Here is a 16,213-nt window from a genome sequence, read left to right as displayed (position 1 = left end):
AATTTATCGAACTATTTCTCTATTGTAGGACATTTAGATTGTTTCAAAGTTTTAGTTATTATAGTAATAATCTAGTGAATAGCTTTGTCCATAAAACTTTCATGTGCATATATGATTATTTATTTAGAATATATTTCTAACAATGTATGAGAATGCCCATTCAGCCATATTTACCAATTATAGGAAAAGAGAACATAAAACATTTTCAAAGGATTTCTTTGATTATTAATGATTTCAGGTATTTCGGTTGTGAATTGTTTTTTATGTTCACCAGCTGTTTTTTTTTCTATTGCTATGTCTACTTTTTTGCATTGGTTTATAAGAACTCAGTTTCAAGGACATTAAACCTTTTTCTTCCCTGTTTAAAAAAAAAAAAGAAAAAAATAGTAAATAATTGCACTGAGAAACTCTTGAGTGAGTTTTAAGCTCACGAGTATCATGGTTTTGACTACATTTTTCAAAGCTCTGCCTTGGTCCTGTGTGAAGAACTAGTCATAGGGAAAGCTGATGAGCCACTTCAGGGAGACCAGTTGGGAGACTGTCACCCAAGTTCAGGGGAGAGGTGCTGGTGACTGCGGCCATGTCAGTAACAGAGATGGAAAGAAGTGAGAGAAGTGTCTGGACTTGAGATATGTTTTAGAGGGAACGTTAATAAGAGTTGCGGATGGATTATGTGAAGAATGAAGGGGAAAAGAGGATAAAGAATAATTCCTAGATGTTTGATTTGAGGAACTGGGCGAATGGTGGTACCATTTCATGCTATGGAGGAAACTGGGGTGGAGGTAGGTTGTATTTTATTTGAGACACTTATGAGATATTGATGTGACGATATCACATGGGTAAATCAGGTTCTCATTCAGGTGGATGTGATTTGGTGGTCATTGGCAGATAGATGATTTGAAAGCCGTGTGACTGGATGAAATCACTAAGGAGAATGTGTGAACAAGAAAGAGGTTAGGAACATTTAAACGTTGACTAGGGGAGAAGAAGCAGCAAAGACGACGGAGGAGTAGCCAATGAGTTTAGAGAAAGTGTAATGACAGGGAAGTGAAGGAATGAAGTGTTTCAAGAAAGAGGGGAAATCAGCCTCATGAAATTATTGGGAGAAGTCAATTAAAGTAAGAAGAGGAACTAGATTTTTGGATTTGGTGACCTGGAAATGATTGCCACTTTTGAGAAGAGCAGTTTCAGTGGAATGATTGGAGGGGCAGAAGTCTGACAGGAGGGATTCAGAAGACAGTAGAATATGTACATATGAGTGTTGTAAGGAGAGTGGTTTTTCTCTCAAAGAATGTGCACATTTAAGGACTCAGTTGTGTATAAGACATTATTTAGATCACTTATTTCATGTGATGCACTAATGCTAATAGGCATATAGAATAAAAACTAAATTTTTCAGAGTAATGGATTAAGAACTAAAATGGGATTTTGTGAGGGAATGGAATTTTCCATTGCATTTGTCCAAGTACTTTCAAGCACAAAAGTAGCACGTCTGTTGGACACTATCACTATCTTGGTTTTCATATTAGTTAGACTATAGTCATTTCTGTTTGCCTGCCCTTTGATCTATCATCAACCTCTCCTGAAGGCCCTTGACATCTACACCTTGGCTTTTGGCCAAGAAATAGCAAGACCTTTCTCTCCCTACATTTTCAGGCTTTCTACTAATTTCAAAACCAGGAATTGCTCAAGCGAAATAACTCATGACCTCTAAAAACGTTAACGATCTAATCTCTGGGTCCATGAGTGGCAAAAGACTGCGACTGGGACCACTTGCCTTTCTTCCTAACTGATATGTTGAAATAGTCTGGGCTTTCACCAGTCAATTTTCAGGTTTAATAATTAGTAATATAACTTCCTTAATTTCATGCAACAATCTCAGGCTGGGGTCATATTTCAAATAGGGAGGGTTGGATGATGGGTGTAGAGGTGGTAAATGAAGGTTGTATTCTTTTATTTTCTAAACCTTTGGCAAATTGGGATATATATATGCATATAATTTTAACTTAAGGTGGGAAAACACTTTGGAGATATTTGAGCAGATTAACAAATAGTATTTGTATACGTGTAACTAAAATAGTCATTTATCAGGTAGAAGGCAGATGGGGGGAATAAAATGCCAACCTGTATCTACAGTTGGGTTGTGTTCATGATGAAGTGGTATTTATTCAGGGCCAGCCTAGCTTGTCAGCAACAGAAGAGGTGTCGCAGCACATGACTCCCTGTGTGCCTAGAAGACAATAATAAATTATCTCCTATGCAAACAGCACCAGCATAAAAGCAGAACAAACAAACCCTGCCTCCCAGATTCCTGAAGAATCTTACTCTTTTGCTTGTTTGATTCTGTTTTAAACATGAAATTCCTGGCATTATCCTAAAGCCAGTGAGATTGAATCTGGCTTGGGCAGTTTTATTAGGGTGGATAGGACATAGTAGTTGATAATCTCTGTTTTGGGGTTACTGTAAAAGATAAGTATTTTGTTCCTCGGATTCACATAAATCTTTGTTTTATCAATACTCTGTGTGATCCTGTGGAATTCAGGGCCACCCAGAGGAAAACTGGGGAATTATTATACAAAGGAGCTTGATTCTAAGAATCACTTGAGGTACATAATGAAATTACAGATTCTTGGACCCAATCCTGGGCTGCTAAAAGAGAACCTCTGACAAAGTGGCCCAAAAGTACACATTCCAAGGTGATGTTAATTATGAGGCTGAAATGAGCAGCAGGGAGCTGAGGGCCTGGGTCAGTAAGAGGCCCATATAGCACTGAGAGAGTGTAAAGGGTTGGTTCACAGGAAAATATATAAATTAAAAATGGCTCTCCAGAGCAGTGCTTTTCAGATTTCCATGTGCGTTTAAATCACCTAGGATTTGTGGGAAATGCAGATTCTGCTTTAGTAGGTCTGGAGTGTGACCTGAGACCCTGCTTTTCCAACAAGATGCCTGCTGGATTAGAGTTTAGCAAGATCTTGGGGCCATCATTTTAATACAAAGTCCAGAGAGACTGGAGCTCAGCCAACATTTCTGAATAGCACATATTCCACAAATAGGGCTTTGAATAATGCTGATTCTCTTGAGTGCTAATCTTGCACTCAGGTACCAGTAAAAACTTTCTCTTGTCTGAGGGACCCAGATAGAAGTGTCATGGTAATTACCATCGTGTGTCAAAATCTTTTTAGAAGTGGTGTGTCTTCTTTCAAGGGTTTATAAATACGTTGGGGGAAATGAGTTTATGCACATCATGAAAAAAATATTTTGAAAGAAAAATTCTAAGTCCTTTTATGCCAAAGCCTTCAGTCATTGGAGATAAGATGTACATGGTTGTTGTCCATTGTTGTTTTCCTTTGGGACCTCATCTTTGTTTACAATTCATAATAGCAAGAAGCTCAGCATTGAGATTCTTGATAGTTAACACCAATAATGATTTGAAATAATTTTATCTATTGAATGCGCATTGTGTATAAGGTCCAATGAAGAAAAAAATCTCATTCTAAAAATCTACTTTTGTGAGTGAATTAATTTTTGAAGTACTTATTTAAAGATTATTATTATGACACTTGGACAGTAAATTAAACGCATGAAAGCTGACTGTGTGCATACTTCCAAAAGCTATTGTATTTGAGCATCATACATTTGATGACCAGGTCAATACAATAGATCCTTTGTATTCAGCAATATATCCTGAGATCTTTGTGAATTCCCATGTGCACTTCCTTGTAACCAAAAATGAAAGTAGCCTCATGAGATGCCTCATGAGAGTAGTGGCCGCAGGAGTAGACAGCAAGGCTCCTAGAGGCTGGGAAGCCACTGTTGGGTTGGGTCCACCCCGTGACCAGGTTTCTCACATTCTCTCTCGGTGACCTTGTCAACCTTGACATTTAGCTCCGCAAAAATACAGAGTACATGTGTTATTGGATATTTCAAGTGGCTGGTGAATAGTCTAAGCTACAAATATCGAATCCACAAGTGTTAAAGAGCTGCCATTTACAAACATTCATCTGGACATGAACAGAGTCTGCACCTATATATGCTGCAGTGTCTAGCTCTTCCTAATGGTTATTTGAGGTGGAGGTGTGTGGTATTTCCACTTTGTTTGGGTTGTTTTTCTGTACTGCTTTAATGTTTTACCAGTGGCATGCATAATTCTGATGACTTTGTAATCAGGAAAAAATTAACAGAATTCTTTATATCTCTTGAATGCACATTAAGGTGATTTTCATTGAGTAGAGCTATGGATTATCAGGTGATGATTATATGACTGTCATTTACAGGTGTTATTAATATTATATATATATACTATGATAATGGATTATATAGCATAGGTTGATTTTCTGTGTCTCTCCAATCATTCAACGAACTGTTCTTGAGCAACTAGTATATGCCAGGCATTATGCTAGGGGGTAACATATGGTCTTCAGTGTATTTTTTTAAGAAAGAGAGATAACTACGCAGACAAAAAGTGAGTCTCGTTGTAGTTAATAAAATTCGACAAGGCCAGGACATTCCCACAGATGATGTGAGCCACCGGTCTGGGTACTGTCTGTGATGATGGGTCCCTTTTCCACAGTTATTCATTTCTCTTTAGATATCACATAGAAAGAGCAAGCAGATCTGACATCACATCCCTGACACAAATCTCCTAGACTTCTACTTTGGAATAAAAAGTATTTGGTAAACTCAGCTGAGTATATCCTCAGGAATTCTGCTTGGAGTTAATAATCATTAGAAAACAATTGCAGAAAAAACCAATAACTTCCTCCTACTTTTCTAGTGGGTTGTAATAATAGTCTACAGACATTCCTATGTCATGTGAACAATAAAAGGGAAAGTACGTTTTACAAAGTCAAACGTTTTAGGGAAAAGATGGTAAGCTGTTTGTTCGTCTCCAAACTGTTCTTAATGGTAACAGCAAAGATGCCTTCCTTTCTTGGTTTAGGAAAACAAAACAAAACAAGGAATGTATATCTCAAGCCATAGTATGAAAAATTTGAAAACTTTCTCAAAGAAAAGTATTTATTTCATTTGTATCTAATAATAAGTATCGTTGGCAATACATCTTAAGACTGGAGAAATTTGTGGCATGATTCACCAGAGCTGAGCAGCTTGACGTTAATATCAAATTGCCTGTTGTTTCAGAACTGTACATTTCACAGCAATATCACCAGTGATTTGAAAGCGTTCGCAGACAAGTTTGGTTTTGATGTCCTCATCCTCCTGGCCGGTTACCTGTCGGAGGAGCAGCAGCCCAGACAACAGATCGCTGTGTACTCTGAGAACCTAGAGCTGTGCAGTCAGGTAAGAACTTCCTTGACCCAACGATCTCACCGAATCCCCATCTGCTGGCTCTTAGAACATGGGGTAGAAGATGGCAATGGACTGGTGGCTTAGAGAAATTGGTCCAAGAGATGAGGTCCTAGAATTTGAGTTTTAAGAAATGTTGGAGGCTGGGTTTCCCTGGTGGCTCAGTGGTGATGAATCTACCTGCCAAAGCAGGAGACACTGGTTCAATTCCTGCTCTGGGAAGATCCCACATGCAGGGGAGCAACGAAGCCTGTGTGCTACAACTGTTGAGCCTGGAAGCTCCACCTGCTGAGCCCACGTGTGACAGCTGCTGAAGCCCATGTGCTCTAGAGCCTGTGCTCCACAACAGGAGAAGCCACCACAGTGAGAAGCCCATGCACTGCAACTAGAGAGTAACCCCTGCTTGGTGCAGCTGAAGGGAAGCCCAGCGAAGACCCAGCACAGCCAAAAATAAATAAATTAATGAATTGATGGTAGCTTAAATGTTACTTTAAAAGAAGAAATGTTGGGGATATTTTGCACAGATGGCTAGTTATTTCTCAAATATTTAGTTTTGATGCTATAAATTAATTAACTGATTAATTTTAAGTGCTTTAATTCAGTTTTTAAGTTTTTAGCTGTTATGCTCCGTTACTAACCGGAATTGGCAGTGAGGTAAATGTTGGCTTTTTTTCATTTTTCAGTTGAGATATAATTGACAGATAGCCTTAAATTACTTTCAAGTGGATAACATAATGATTCAGTGCTTGTACATGTTGCAAATGATCACCACATTAAGTCTAGTTGGTTTAGTCACTAAGTCGTGTCCAACTCTTGCGACCCCATGGACTGTAGCCTACCAGGCTACATGGGATTTTCCAGGCAAGAGTACTGGAGTGGATTGCCATTTCCTTCTCCAGGGGATCTTCCCAACTGAGGAATCGAACCCAGGTCTCCCACATTGCAGGCAGGTAGATTCTTTACCGACTGAGCTATGAGGGAAGTCTAGTTAACACCCATCATATATATAATGATATTTTTATATAATTATATATTTTTTATAATATATAATTTTTTTTTCTTGCAATGAGAACTGCTCCCTACTCTCTTGTGTGCGAGCTAAATCCCTTCAGTTCTGTCCAACTCTGTGTGACCCTACAGACAGTAGCCCGATAGGGTTCTCTGTCCATGGGACTCTCCAGGCAAGAATACTGGAGTGGGTTGCCATTCTCTTCTCCAGGGGATCTTCCCAACCCAGGGATCAAACCTGAGTCTCAGTCAGGTTCTTTATCACTTGTGCCACTTGGGAAGCCCTTCTACTCTCTTAGCGACTTTCAAATATGCAATACAGCGCTGTTAACCATGCTGTACACGACATCCCCGTGACTTATTTATAGCTGGAAGCTTGTACCTTTTGAGTCCCTTCACCCATATAGGGACTTTAAAAGAGCCCCATAACCATTTCTTTTCTTGGCTGAATCCATAAAGAGAAAGATCATATCTTTTTCACCCAAGTAAAAGTCATCGTCCTTTGGGTGCTGTTTGCTTTGAGGATTGCTACCTGATAATAACTAACAAAATTTAGTCTCTGATTAAATACCTGTTTGGTTCCCAATGCTTAATAACTGATCTGAAGCTTTCATCAAAGTTAGTATTTTGACATGACCACTAATCAAATACCTTGGATACCTTGGACATGTTGGAGAAAAACATATATTTTTCAAAAAAAGTTTTCCTCCAGGTACTATGATAAAATTCTGTTTGGGTAATCAGTCAAACCTTCTTGGTTGAGAGTTGAGTCGTTTAACCCAATGTTTTCGTAATATAAGTAGACAAAATTAGGACTTCCCTGATGGTGCAATGGATAAGAATCTGCCTGTCAATGCAGGGGACATGGGTTTAATCCCTGGTCTGGGAAAATTCCATGTGCCATGGAGCAACTAAGACCCCCATGCACTACAACTACTGAGCCCACATTCTAGAGCCCACGAGCCACAAATATTGAGGCTGGATGCTGCAGTTACTGAGACCCAAATGCCTAGAGGCTATGCTCTGTAGCGAGAAGCCACCACAGTGAGAAGCCCATGCACTGCCATGAAGGGCGGTAGCCCCTGCTCACCACGACTAGAGAAAGCCCACACAGCAATAAGGACCCAGTGCATCCAAAATAAATAAGTAATTTTTTAAAAAAACAACATTCCTTTTTTAAAAAGTCAATGCAAATAGGGCAGTGATATATCAAATCAGGCACATTGAATAACTAATATGAGACTATACATAATTCATTATAATATGGATGACACAGACATAGAACCATTTCATCACTTATCTTTCCTCACGAATGGCTTAGACACCTGGTCTACTCACAGATGGCTAGAGGTGAAGCCTCAACTCCCTTCTTTTCAACATCTTCACTTTCTGTCCCCCAAGAGATCCATTCTTTTGACACTCTCCAGGTTCTCTGTGCCCTTAAGTTCAAATTGAACAAGCCTCCTTCTCTTGCTGCAGATGCATTTGATACCCTTCTGACCCATCTGTGAATTGCATCACCAGCCTGTGGCTTTTTCAGTGTTTTGTTCTGCACAGAGTTTCAAAGCTTTTGCTATGTCTTATAAATAAAATTTTATTATGTCTTTGGTCACTGGTTTCCTAGGGACAGGACTAAGGTCTCCTAAGCCTCTAAAACAGTGGTTTCAAATCACTTTTTGTAGCAAACTGATTTAAATATTGGTTAATCTAAAACAGACAGAAGTAGAAGATAGATGAAGGGATTAGAAGCCCTTGAGTTGACTCCACCCTCACCAGCCCTCCCCATCTATCACTTAAGAGACATCTCCTTGAGATCTTAAGCAATACACAGTCAGGACTGCTCTAGAGGAATCCTTCTATGACCATGTAGTCACACTTAAGGGTCAACCTCTATAGCTCAGTTGCCTGAGTTCAAAAATGTGGCTCCATCCATTGAGAGCTGCGTGTTGTTGGTCAAATTATTTAAGCTTTCTGTGTCTCTATTTCCTCAATGAAAAAATGGGGATAACAGGAGGGCTACTGGGGGGCTTCCCTGGTGGCTCAGTGGTGAAGTATCCACCCGAGTGCAAGACACCCAAGTTCGATCCCTGATCCAGGAAGATTTCACATGCTGCAGAGCAACTGAGCCTGCGTGCCATAACTATTGGGCCTGGGAGCCACAACTGTTGAAGCCTGCTTGCCCTAGAGCCCCTGCTTTGTAACAAGAGAAGCCAGCTCAGTGAGAAGCCCACACACCTCAACGAAGAGTACCCTCAGTTGCTGCAACTAGAGAAAAGCCCGAGCAGCAGTAGAAACCCAGTACAGTCAAAAATAAATAAAAAATAATTTTTTGAAAATGTTCTACCTTGTAAAATTATTGTGAGGATTAAAGGAGATATTGCACATAAAATCCTTAGAACTGTGCCTGGCATATGAAAGCAGTCAATGAGTGTTAATTATTATTATTGTCTATGTGAGCTCTGTATTTATAACTGTTTTTGTTGTTATTACCTCCGCTTAAACTCTGGGGCCATTTCAAAGGCCCAGTGTGCAAAATGTCCTCAGCATTTCCCAGGAAGTCATAGAGCTACAGCACAGTTTTGGCCTCACATATCCCTACTTTCCACGGAAGCTCTGTCTATTCTGGGCTCAGTGTCAGCACTTCTGGGGGCAGGAAGAGAAAGCTGGAGCCTGAGTGCTGTTGAGAAAGCTGCCCCTGGAATCTGCTTCCTCTTCCTACTTTCTCCTTTATCTTAAAGCAGGTCTCAGCTGCCTATGACAAACAGGAGTCTTCCTTCTGCACCATTTTCCCTAGTCCAGTATTTTCCCCCCAGATTTGTCTACAACTAGCATTATGTCTGCCTTTTGCAAAGCTGAATTTTGCTCCTGTTGGATGACGGCACTAAGTTACACTGAGGAAAGGATTTAAATAGTTTATCTCTCTTTACCTATAACTTTTTAGAGCCAGCAAAACTGAGCAACTGGATTTGGGGTTCAACCAAAAGCCAGTCTGGTTGAATTAGAGAATGTGGTGGTAAATTAAGTAGAATTTGGTGTGTTTTGCATCCTAGAAGTCTCAGTTCTGTCTTTTTTTCTAGACAGATGAACACAGATTAATTTTACATTACAAAAAATTAAGAAAGACAAATTGCAAAGGACAAAGAGAACCTGAGTGCTCACACAAATCCCTGTTCCTCCCCGACAGATCTGCTGTGAGCTAGAAGAGTGCCAGAACCCTTGCCTGGAGCTGGAACCCTATGAGTGTGGCTGTGATGAGATCCTGGTGTACCAGCAGGAGAACCCTTCAGTGACTTGTGATCAGGTGGTTCTCCTTGTCAAGGAAGTCATCAACAGGAGGTGTCCGGAGATGGCCTCCAACAGCCGGACATCCTCCACAGAGGCGGTGGCAGGCAGTGCCCCGCTTTCCCAGGGATCTTCCGGGATTATGGAGTTGTATGGTTCTGATGTAGAGCCACAGCCCAGCTCCGTGAATTTCATGGAAAACCCTCCCGATCTCGGCGATTCTAACCAGGCCCAGGTGGATGTCAATGCGGACCTGGTGAGCCCAGACAGTGGGCTGGCCACCATCAGGAGCAGCCGCTCATCCAAGGAGAGCTCCGTGTTCCTCAGTGACGACAGCCCTGTGGGAGAAGGGGCAGGGCCTCACCACAGCCTCCTCCCAGGGTTTGACTCCTACAGTCCCATCCCCGAAGGAGCAGTAGCGGAGGAGCATGCCCGCTCTGGAGAACACGGTCAATCATTTGACCTTTTCAACTTTGACCCAGCACCCAGGGTTTCTGGGCAGTCCCAACCATCCTCCCATTCTGCAGACTACTCCCCAACAGATGACTTCTTTCCCAACAGCGATTCCTCAGAAGGACAGCTCACCATGGGGTCTAAAGAACTTGACAGGAGGGGGATGGACATGCCTAATTATTCATCCAGTTCTCTCTTGTCGGGGGCTGGCAAAGAGAGCCTCGTGGAATTTGATGAGGAGTTTGTCCAGAGACAAGAAAGTCCCGGGGATAATTCTGAAAGAAATTTGAGCCTGACAGGTTTTATGCAAGATGAATCTCCTTCTCCAGAAAGTCTAAAAACTGTTGGAAAGAGGATCCCACCAACACCTATGAACAGCTTTGTGGAAAGCTCACCATCCACTGAAGAACCAGCTCTGCTCTATTCAGAAGACGTGACCCCCAAGACAGTCAACACAGGTCACCCAGGGCCACCTCTAACCCGAGCGCGATGCAGCAGCTGGTGGGATGGTTTGGAAATTGACTCTAAAAATATTGCGGATGCATGGAGTTCCAGCAAGCAGGAATCTGTCTTCCAGAGCCCCGAGTCCTGGAAAGATCATAAGCCAAGCCCAGCTGATAGGAGAGCCTCAGACTCTATATTTCAACCCAAGAATCTCGACTTCCCAAAGTCAAGTCCCTGGAAGTCAGAATTTGGTCAGCCTGGGCTGGGCAACAAGAATATTCAAGACGCAGATGAGGAAAGCTTTCAGTTTCAGGACATGCCCCCTGAGCAATCACGTTTGCTGAGTGTTTCTCCTCACGGAACAAACCACCTGATAGAAGACTTTGCTGCCCTGTGGCGTTCTGACCGCTCTCCCACCACCATGCCTGAGCCGTGGGGAAACCCCACAGATGACAAGGAACCAGCTGCTGCAGCGTCATTCCCAGCCTGGAGTGCATTTGGTGAAGAAGGTGATGCCAAAGCTTTGAAAAATACTTGGAATCTGCACCCAACGAGCAGCGAGACACCTTCTGTGAGAGACCCAAATGAGTGGGCCATGGCCAAAAGCGGGACTGCACTCCCTTCAGAAGGCCTCATGGACAGTTCACCCAGTGAGGCAAATGATGAAGCAGTTCCAGAAATCTGGGGCAAGAAGAACCATGACCCCAGGGATGATATTCTCATATCTGGAAATCCCACATCTGATCTGGATCATCCTTGGAATAGTTCTAAGCCAGCAAAGGACCATCAGAACAGTGTGGTGGACCCAACAATTACGGGCAAGGTGTACAAAAATGTAGATTCTTGGAACTTTTTCGAGGAGAGTAACAAGGAAGGAGGTTCAGATGTCCCAGCACCATGGGAGGACTCCTTCTTATCTTATAAATGTTCTGACTACAGTGCATCCAACATGGGGGAAGACTCAGTGCCCTCCCCCTTAGATACCAACTACTCCACCTCTGACTCTTACACTTCACCAACATTGGCCAGAGAGGAGAAAGAAACCAAAGACAAGCCGCTCACTAAAGGGGAGGGTTTTGAGTCACAAGATGCTAACTGTACTGCAGGGGACGCTGACGTGCCTCCTCAGTCCCCGCAGCAGCCACCAAGAAATCGAATTAGTTCAGGTCCTGGGAACCTGGAAATGTGGGCTTCATCTCAGGCGGATGGTGGCTCAGAAATAAATGCCACTCACAGCCCAGATAAAGATCTACTCCAGGTAGAGCCCACGGACGATCAGAATGTCTCCCTGGAGGATGATGTGGGGGAAAGCAGCCAGTCCAGTTATGACGACCCCAGCATGATGCAGCTGTACAACGAGACGAACCGACAGCTCACACTTCTGCACAGCAGTGCTGACGCCCGGCAGGCAGCCCCTGACAGCCTCGACACGTGGAACAGAGTGATTCTGGAGGACACTCAGTCTACTGCAACCATCTCGGATATGGACAATGACTTGGACTGGGATGACTGCAGTGCGGGTGTGGCCATCACTGGTGAAGGTCAGGCACAAGGGTACATGGCGGAAGGTAGCGAACCTGAAACCCGATTTTCAGTGAGACAGGTGGAACCCTGGGGCGTGGAGTATCAGGAGGCAAATCAGGCAGACTGGGAACTCCCTGCCTCCTCTGAGCACAGCCTGGACATGGCTCCTGATGAATACCACGTGCTGAATGAGAAAAGTGGGCAGCTGATCGCGAATAGTATTTGGGATTCTGTCATGAGAGATAATGCCATTTCATCATTAATGTTACCTAGCGCATCGTATGCTACAGATACAGAACAGAGCAGATCACCTCCTGAAACAACCAGCTCATTAGAAAAACTTCAGGATAGTCACATTGCAGATGTGCTGGAAGCCTCTGGAGCCAGCGAGTCTGAAACAATCGATCCTGACAAGCAGGACACATGCAGAGGAACCTTGCCAAGTGATACGGCATATCTGGTGACCAGACTTGAGAACCCAGAGCATTTTGCATGCTCAGATCCCTGGAAGGGTCCTAGCGATGGAGAAAAGGAAAGTGAGAAGGAATTCCATGGAGCTGCTGATAGGGAGCACTCCAGTGATGAGCTAATGGATGGAGCCTCGGAAGCTTCTGGAAAAGAGCAAGATAGCCAGGAATGCCCATCCCCAGCTGCATCTGATCATCAAGAGATCTCCAATGAACCAGACAAAATCAGAAATTTTTCAGTGACTTCCAGTCTTCAGACCAAGGAACCCCAGGAAGTATTAGAGCAGGAGAAGGGGTCTTACACTCCAGACCCCTGTGATGTGCAAACAGAGGTGTCCGAAGGTCACTTGCCAGCAAGAGAGACCTGTGAAGAGCACCTCATAAGCCCCAGAAGAAATTCAAGTGAAACAACTGAAATTCCAGGTAGGCTGAGTTCCACAAAAAGTGTGTCTCTGCCTAAAGTGGATGTGGAGAAATCTGAAGAATGTGACATTCTGGAGCCAGAGAAAATTAACCAAGAGCCACCTGATGAATGTCCCCAAGGCCTGGACTCTTGGGATGGCCCTAAAGACAGTGATGTGCTGGTCAGTGGTGCAAGCTCTGATAGAACTATGAGTCTCGAAGTTAAGAATACTGAAAACAGCCCTCCAAGAGCCAGCTTATCAGGAAATGATGACAGAGATAGTATTTCCAGTGAGTATACGCTTTCAAGTGCATCCAGTCCTGACATAAATGATTCTTCGGCTGCACTGCCTTCCTGGGACCAAGGACCCAATACTGGGCATCAGAAGGAAAATCAAAATGATTGGAGTACACAGAATCACCAAGAATCTGAACTAATGACTACTGATGGTCATGTAGAAGTAGTTGCTGAAATGCAGGGTTTGGAGAAAAACAGAATGGACAGGTTTGAAAGGAGCTTAGATCACAAGGTTCCTAAATTTTTAGAGTTTTGGGGTGACTCAATAGATGGTGATTCCTTTTCTTCTTTATCCAGCCCAGAAACAGGTAGATATTCTGAATATTCAGATACGTATCAGGAAAGAAATCTAGTGGTCAGCCATCAGGAGAAAAATGAACATGATCTTCCTGAAACTGTACAGCCAGAGGACACCAGCTTCATTTCAACAAGCTCAGCTTCTGATGATGATGGTGAAGGCTATGAAGAGTCAGTGGAGAAAGAGATCCATTCCGATACTTGTCAAGTGACTCCGAGTGAGCTCAGAGCTTGGGATTCATTGAATAAATCTAATAAGTCCTTGGCCACAGCAGATCCTGAATCTGAGCAATGTTCTGTTTATAGAAGCAGTCCAGAGCGAGCAGAGAATGAAAATAAGTCAAACCCATCCTGTGATGATCAGCAAAGCAGCCCTGATCGCTGGAATTTCTCACCAGTAAGGGAGACTGAATTACAGGTGACAGAAGTCGATAAGGAAACAAGGTCTTCTCCAGAAACAGGGAGGACAGGAGATGTCATATGGCAAATATCTCCCAAAGCTGAACCAAATAATGAAAATTACTCTAAATTGGAAATGGCTGACTTCTCAACTGAGAGCACGGAGTGGTGGAAGGCCTCCCTACAGGAAGGGCGACCAATCAAGAGTGCATTTGAAGGGGAATTGTCTAACTCAAGTGCTGTGCTAGAAATGAATTCCTCAGTGTGCGAAAACATGGGTCCTTGGGGAGTGCCCATTCAGGGTGATACTGAATCCCTGGCACTACATGGTACCAATCCTTTCAATGATAGCCATCAGTTACCCTTTCTAGATGATAATGGGGAGAGTGCCCACGAGCAACTTTGGAACATTCAACCAAGGCAGCCAGACCCAGAAGCTGATCAGCTTAACCAACTTGTAATATTGGACCAGATTAAAGACACAGATTCCAGAGAGCAAACCTTCATGTCTTCTGCTGGTGACGAACTCTCCTCTGAAGTACCTAGGCAAGAACAGTGTCAGAATTCAGTGCTGTCTGCTTGGGACCAGCCAGACTCATCTTGTACTTACCCAGATGAAAATGGATGCATTGTATCTGGTGTAGCAACAACTGAGTGTCAAGAAACAAATTGGTGGGAAGAAGAAAAATCACACCCAAGTGAAATGACAAATTCAAACATCACCTCTGAAGATGTCCCTGCTGTCAGTTCTTCCACCCGGATGATGAACAAATCGGGCTCTGAATGGAGTGACTCTACCCCTACTGAGGGCCCCCAGGGCACGTTTGTTCCAGATATTTTACACGGCAACTTCCAAGAGGGTGGGCACCTGGCCTCAGCCTCGCCCGACTTGTGGGTGGGTGTGAAACAGCCCTTCAGCGTGAAGACAGATGGTGAGAATCCTGATATACTGACTCACTGTGGCCACGACAGCAATTCCCAGGCTTCCAACAGCCCTGATGTTTGTCAGGATTATGAAGTAAAGGCAGAGACTGAGAAGCACATCGATGCTGGGCTGGGGCCTGAAGGGGAAGCCAGTGAGCTGTATCTCACTGAGCCAGACACAGATGAAGAATCCAGACAGGAGCCTGGGCAGGAATTCGCCCCTTATACTTCAGAGCTGTCCTCTGAAAATGTCATTCCACTGCCTCCAGTCAGCGAGCAGACAAACACAAATGACTCATCTCAGCCTTCCTCTCACGAGTGTTTTCCTGAACCTTCCGAAATTAACGGTGGAAACAATACAGGCTTAAAAGCATCAGAACAAGGAGCCAACCCAACTATGGCACCAATTTTGGAACCTGTTGACAGAACAATCTCAATGATTGAAAATGTGGAAACTGGTATCTGTGTAACTTACCAAGAGCCAACTGTGGACGACAGTAGGTCTTCGATATCAGAAGACTTTCTTCCTCAGAGGCAGACCGATGCAGGGGACTTGTTGGACCATGAGCAGCCCTCTGTTACTGAGAATCCTGCCATGGTCCCTGATGCTTTGCTAGCCTCGGACACTTGTCTGGATGTCAGCGAAGCTGCCTTCGACCACAGTTTCAGCGATGCTTCGGGTCTCAACACGTCCACGGGAACAATAGATGACATGAGTAAGCTGACGTTATCAGAAGGCATTCCTGAAACGCCATTTGATGGGGAGACAGGGAAGCAAGATATCTGTTCATCTGAAGCCTCATGGGGTGACTTTGAGTATGAAGTCATGGGCCAAAATATTGATGAAGACTTAATGAAAGAGCCTGAACACTTTGTCTATGGTGGCGACCCTCCCTTGGAAGAAGATGCCCTGAAGCATGAGTTGGCACCTTACACACCTCCCTTTGATTTGTCCTATCTCACAGAACCTACTCCTGGCATCGAAACCACAGAGGAAACTGGGACTCCAGAGGATGAGTCTCTGGGGAGCGAAGCAGCAGAGATACTGCTTTCTGCCCTTCCTGATGAAAGAAACCAGGAAAACGATGCTGAGACCACAGACAGACAGCCCGAAGGTCAGCCAGTTGTGCTGCATATTCACGAAGACCCTGAGTCAGGTCCTTTGCCTGGCGGAATCGATGCCAACCCTGAGCTGTCTCCATCACACATTGACTGGGAAGTAGAGACAGATCATTCAGATTCACCAGCAGGTGGAGACATAGGACCACCAAGTGGTAAGAAGCCTTTCATTCCTCCACGCTGGAGAAATTGCTGCTTTCATTCAATTAATGCATTTGTAAAATGCGCTCTTCCTACCAATGTTGGTACAGAGGAACTAACTACATTTGCAGTGCATGCTCAACCAAGTCTT

The 16,213-nt window shown here is 43.7% G+C and overlaps 1 protein-coding gene across 1 annotated transcript in view; it reads left to right on the top strand.

Annotated features, from left to right (window-relative positions):
• PRUNE2 (prune homolog 2 with BCH domain) overlaps positions 1 to 16,213 on the top strand; it is a 292,805-nt gene that overhangs the window by 190,744 nt on the left and 85,848 nt on the right. Inside the window, exons 7-8 of the mRNA XM_052644512.1 lie at positions 5,140 to 5,298; positions 9,497 to 16,076. Of these exons, the coding sequence (XP_052500472.1) occupies positions 5,140 to 5,298; positions 9,497 to 16,076 (6,739 nt within the window). The remainder of the gene's footprint in view (positions 1 to 5,139; positions 5,299 to 9,496; positions 16,077 to 16,213) is intronic.

Source organism: Budorcas taxicolor, chromosome 8, assembly GCF_023091745.1.
Source record: "Budorcas taxicolor isolate Tak-1 chromosome 8, Takin1.1, whole genome shotgun sequence".
NCBI lineage: Eukaryota > Metazoa > Chordata > Mammalia > Artiodactyla > Bovidae > Budorcas > Budorcas taxicolor.
The sequence above is the reverse complement of the archived record's forward strand: the minus strand, read 5'-3'. Positions and strand labels throughout refer to the sequence as shown.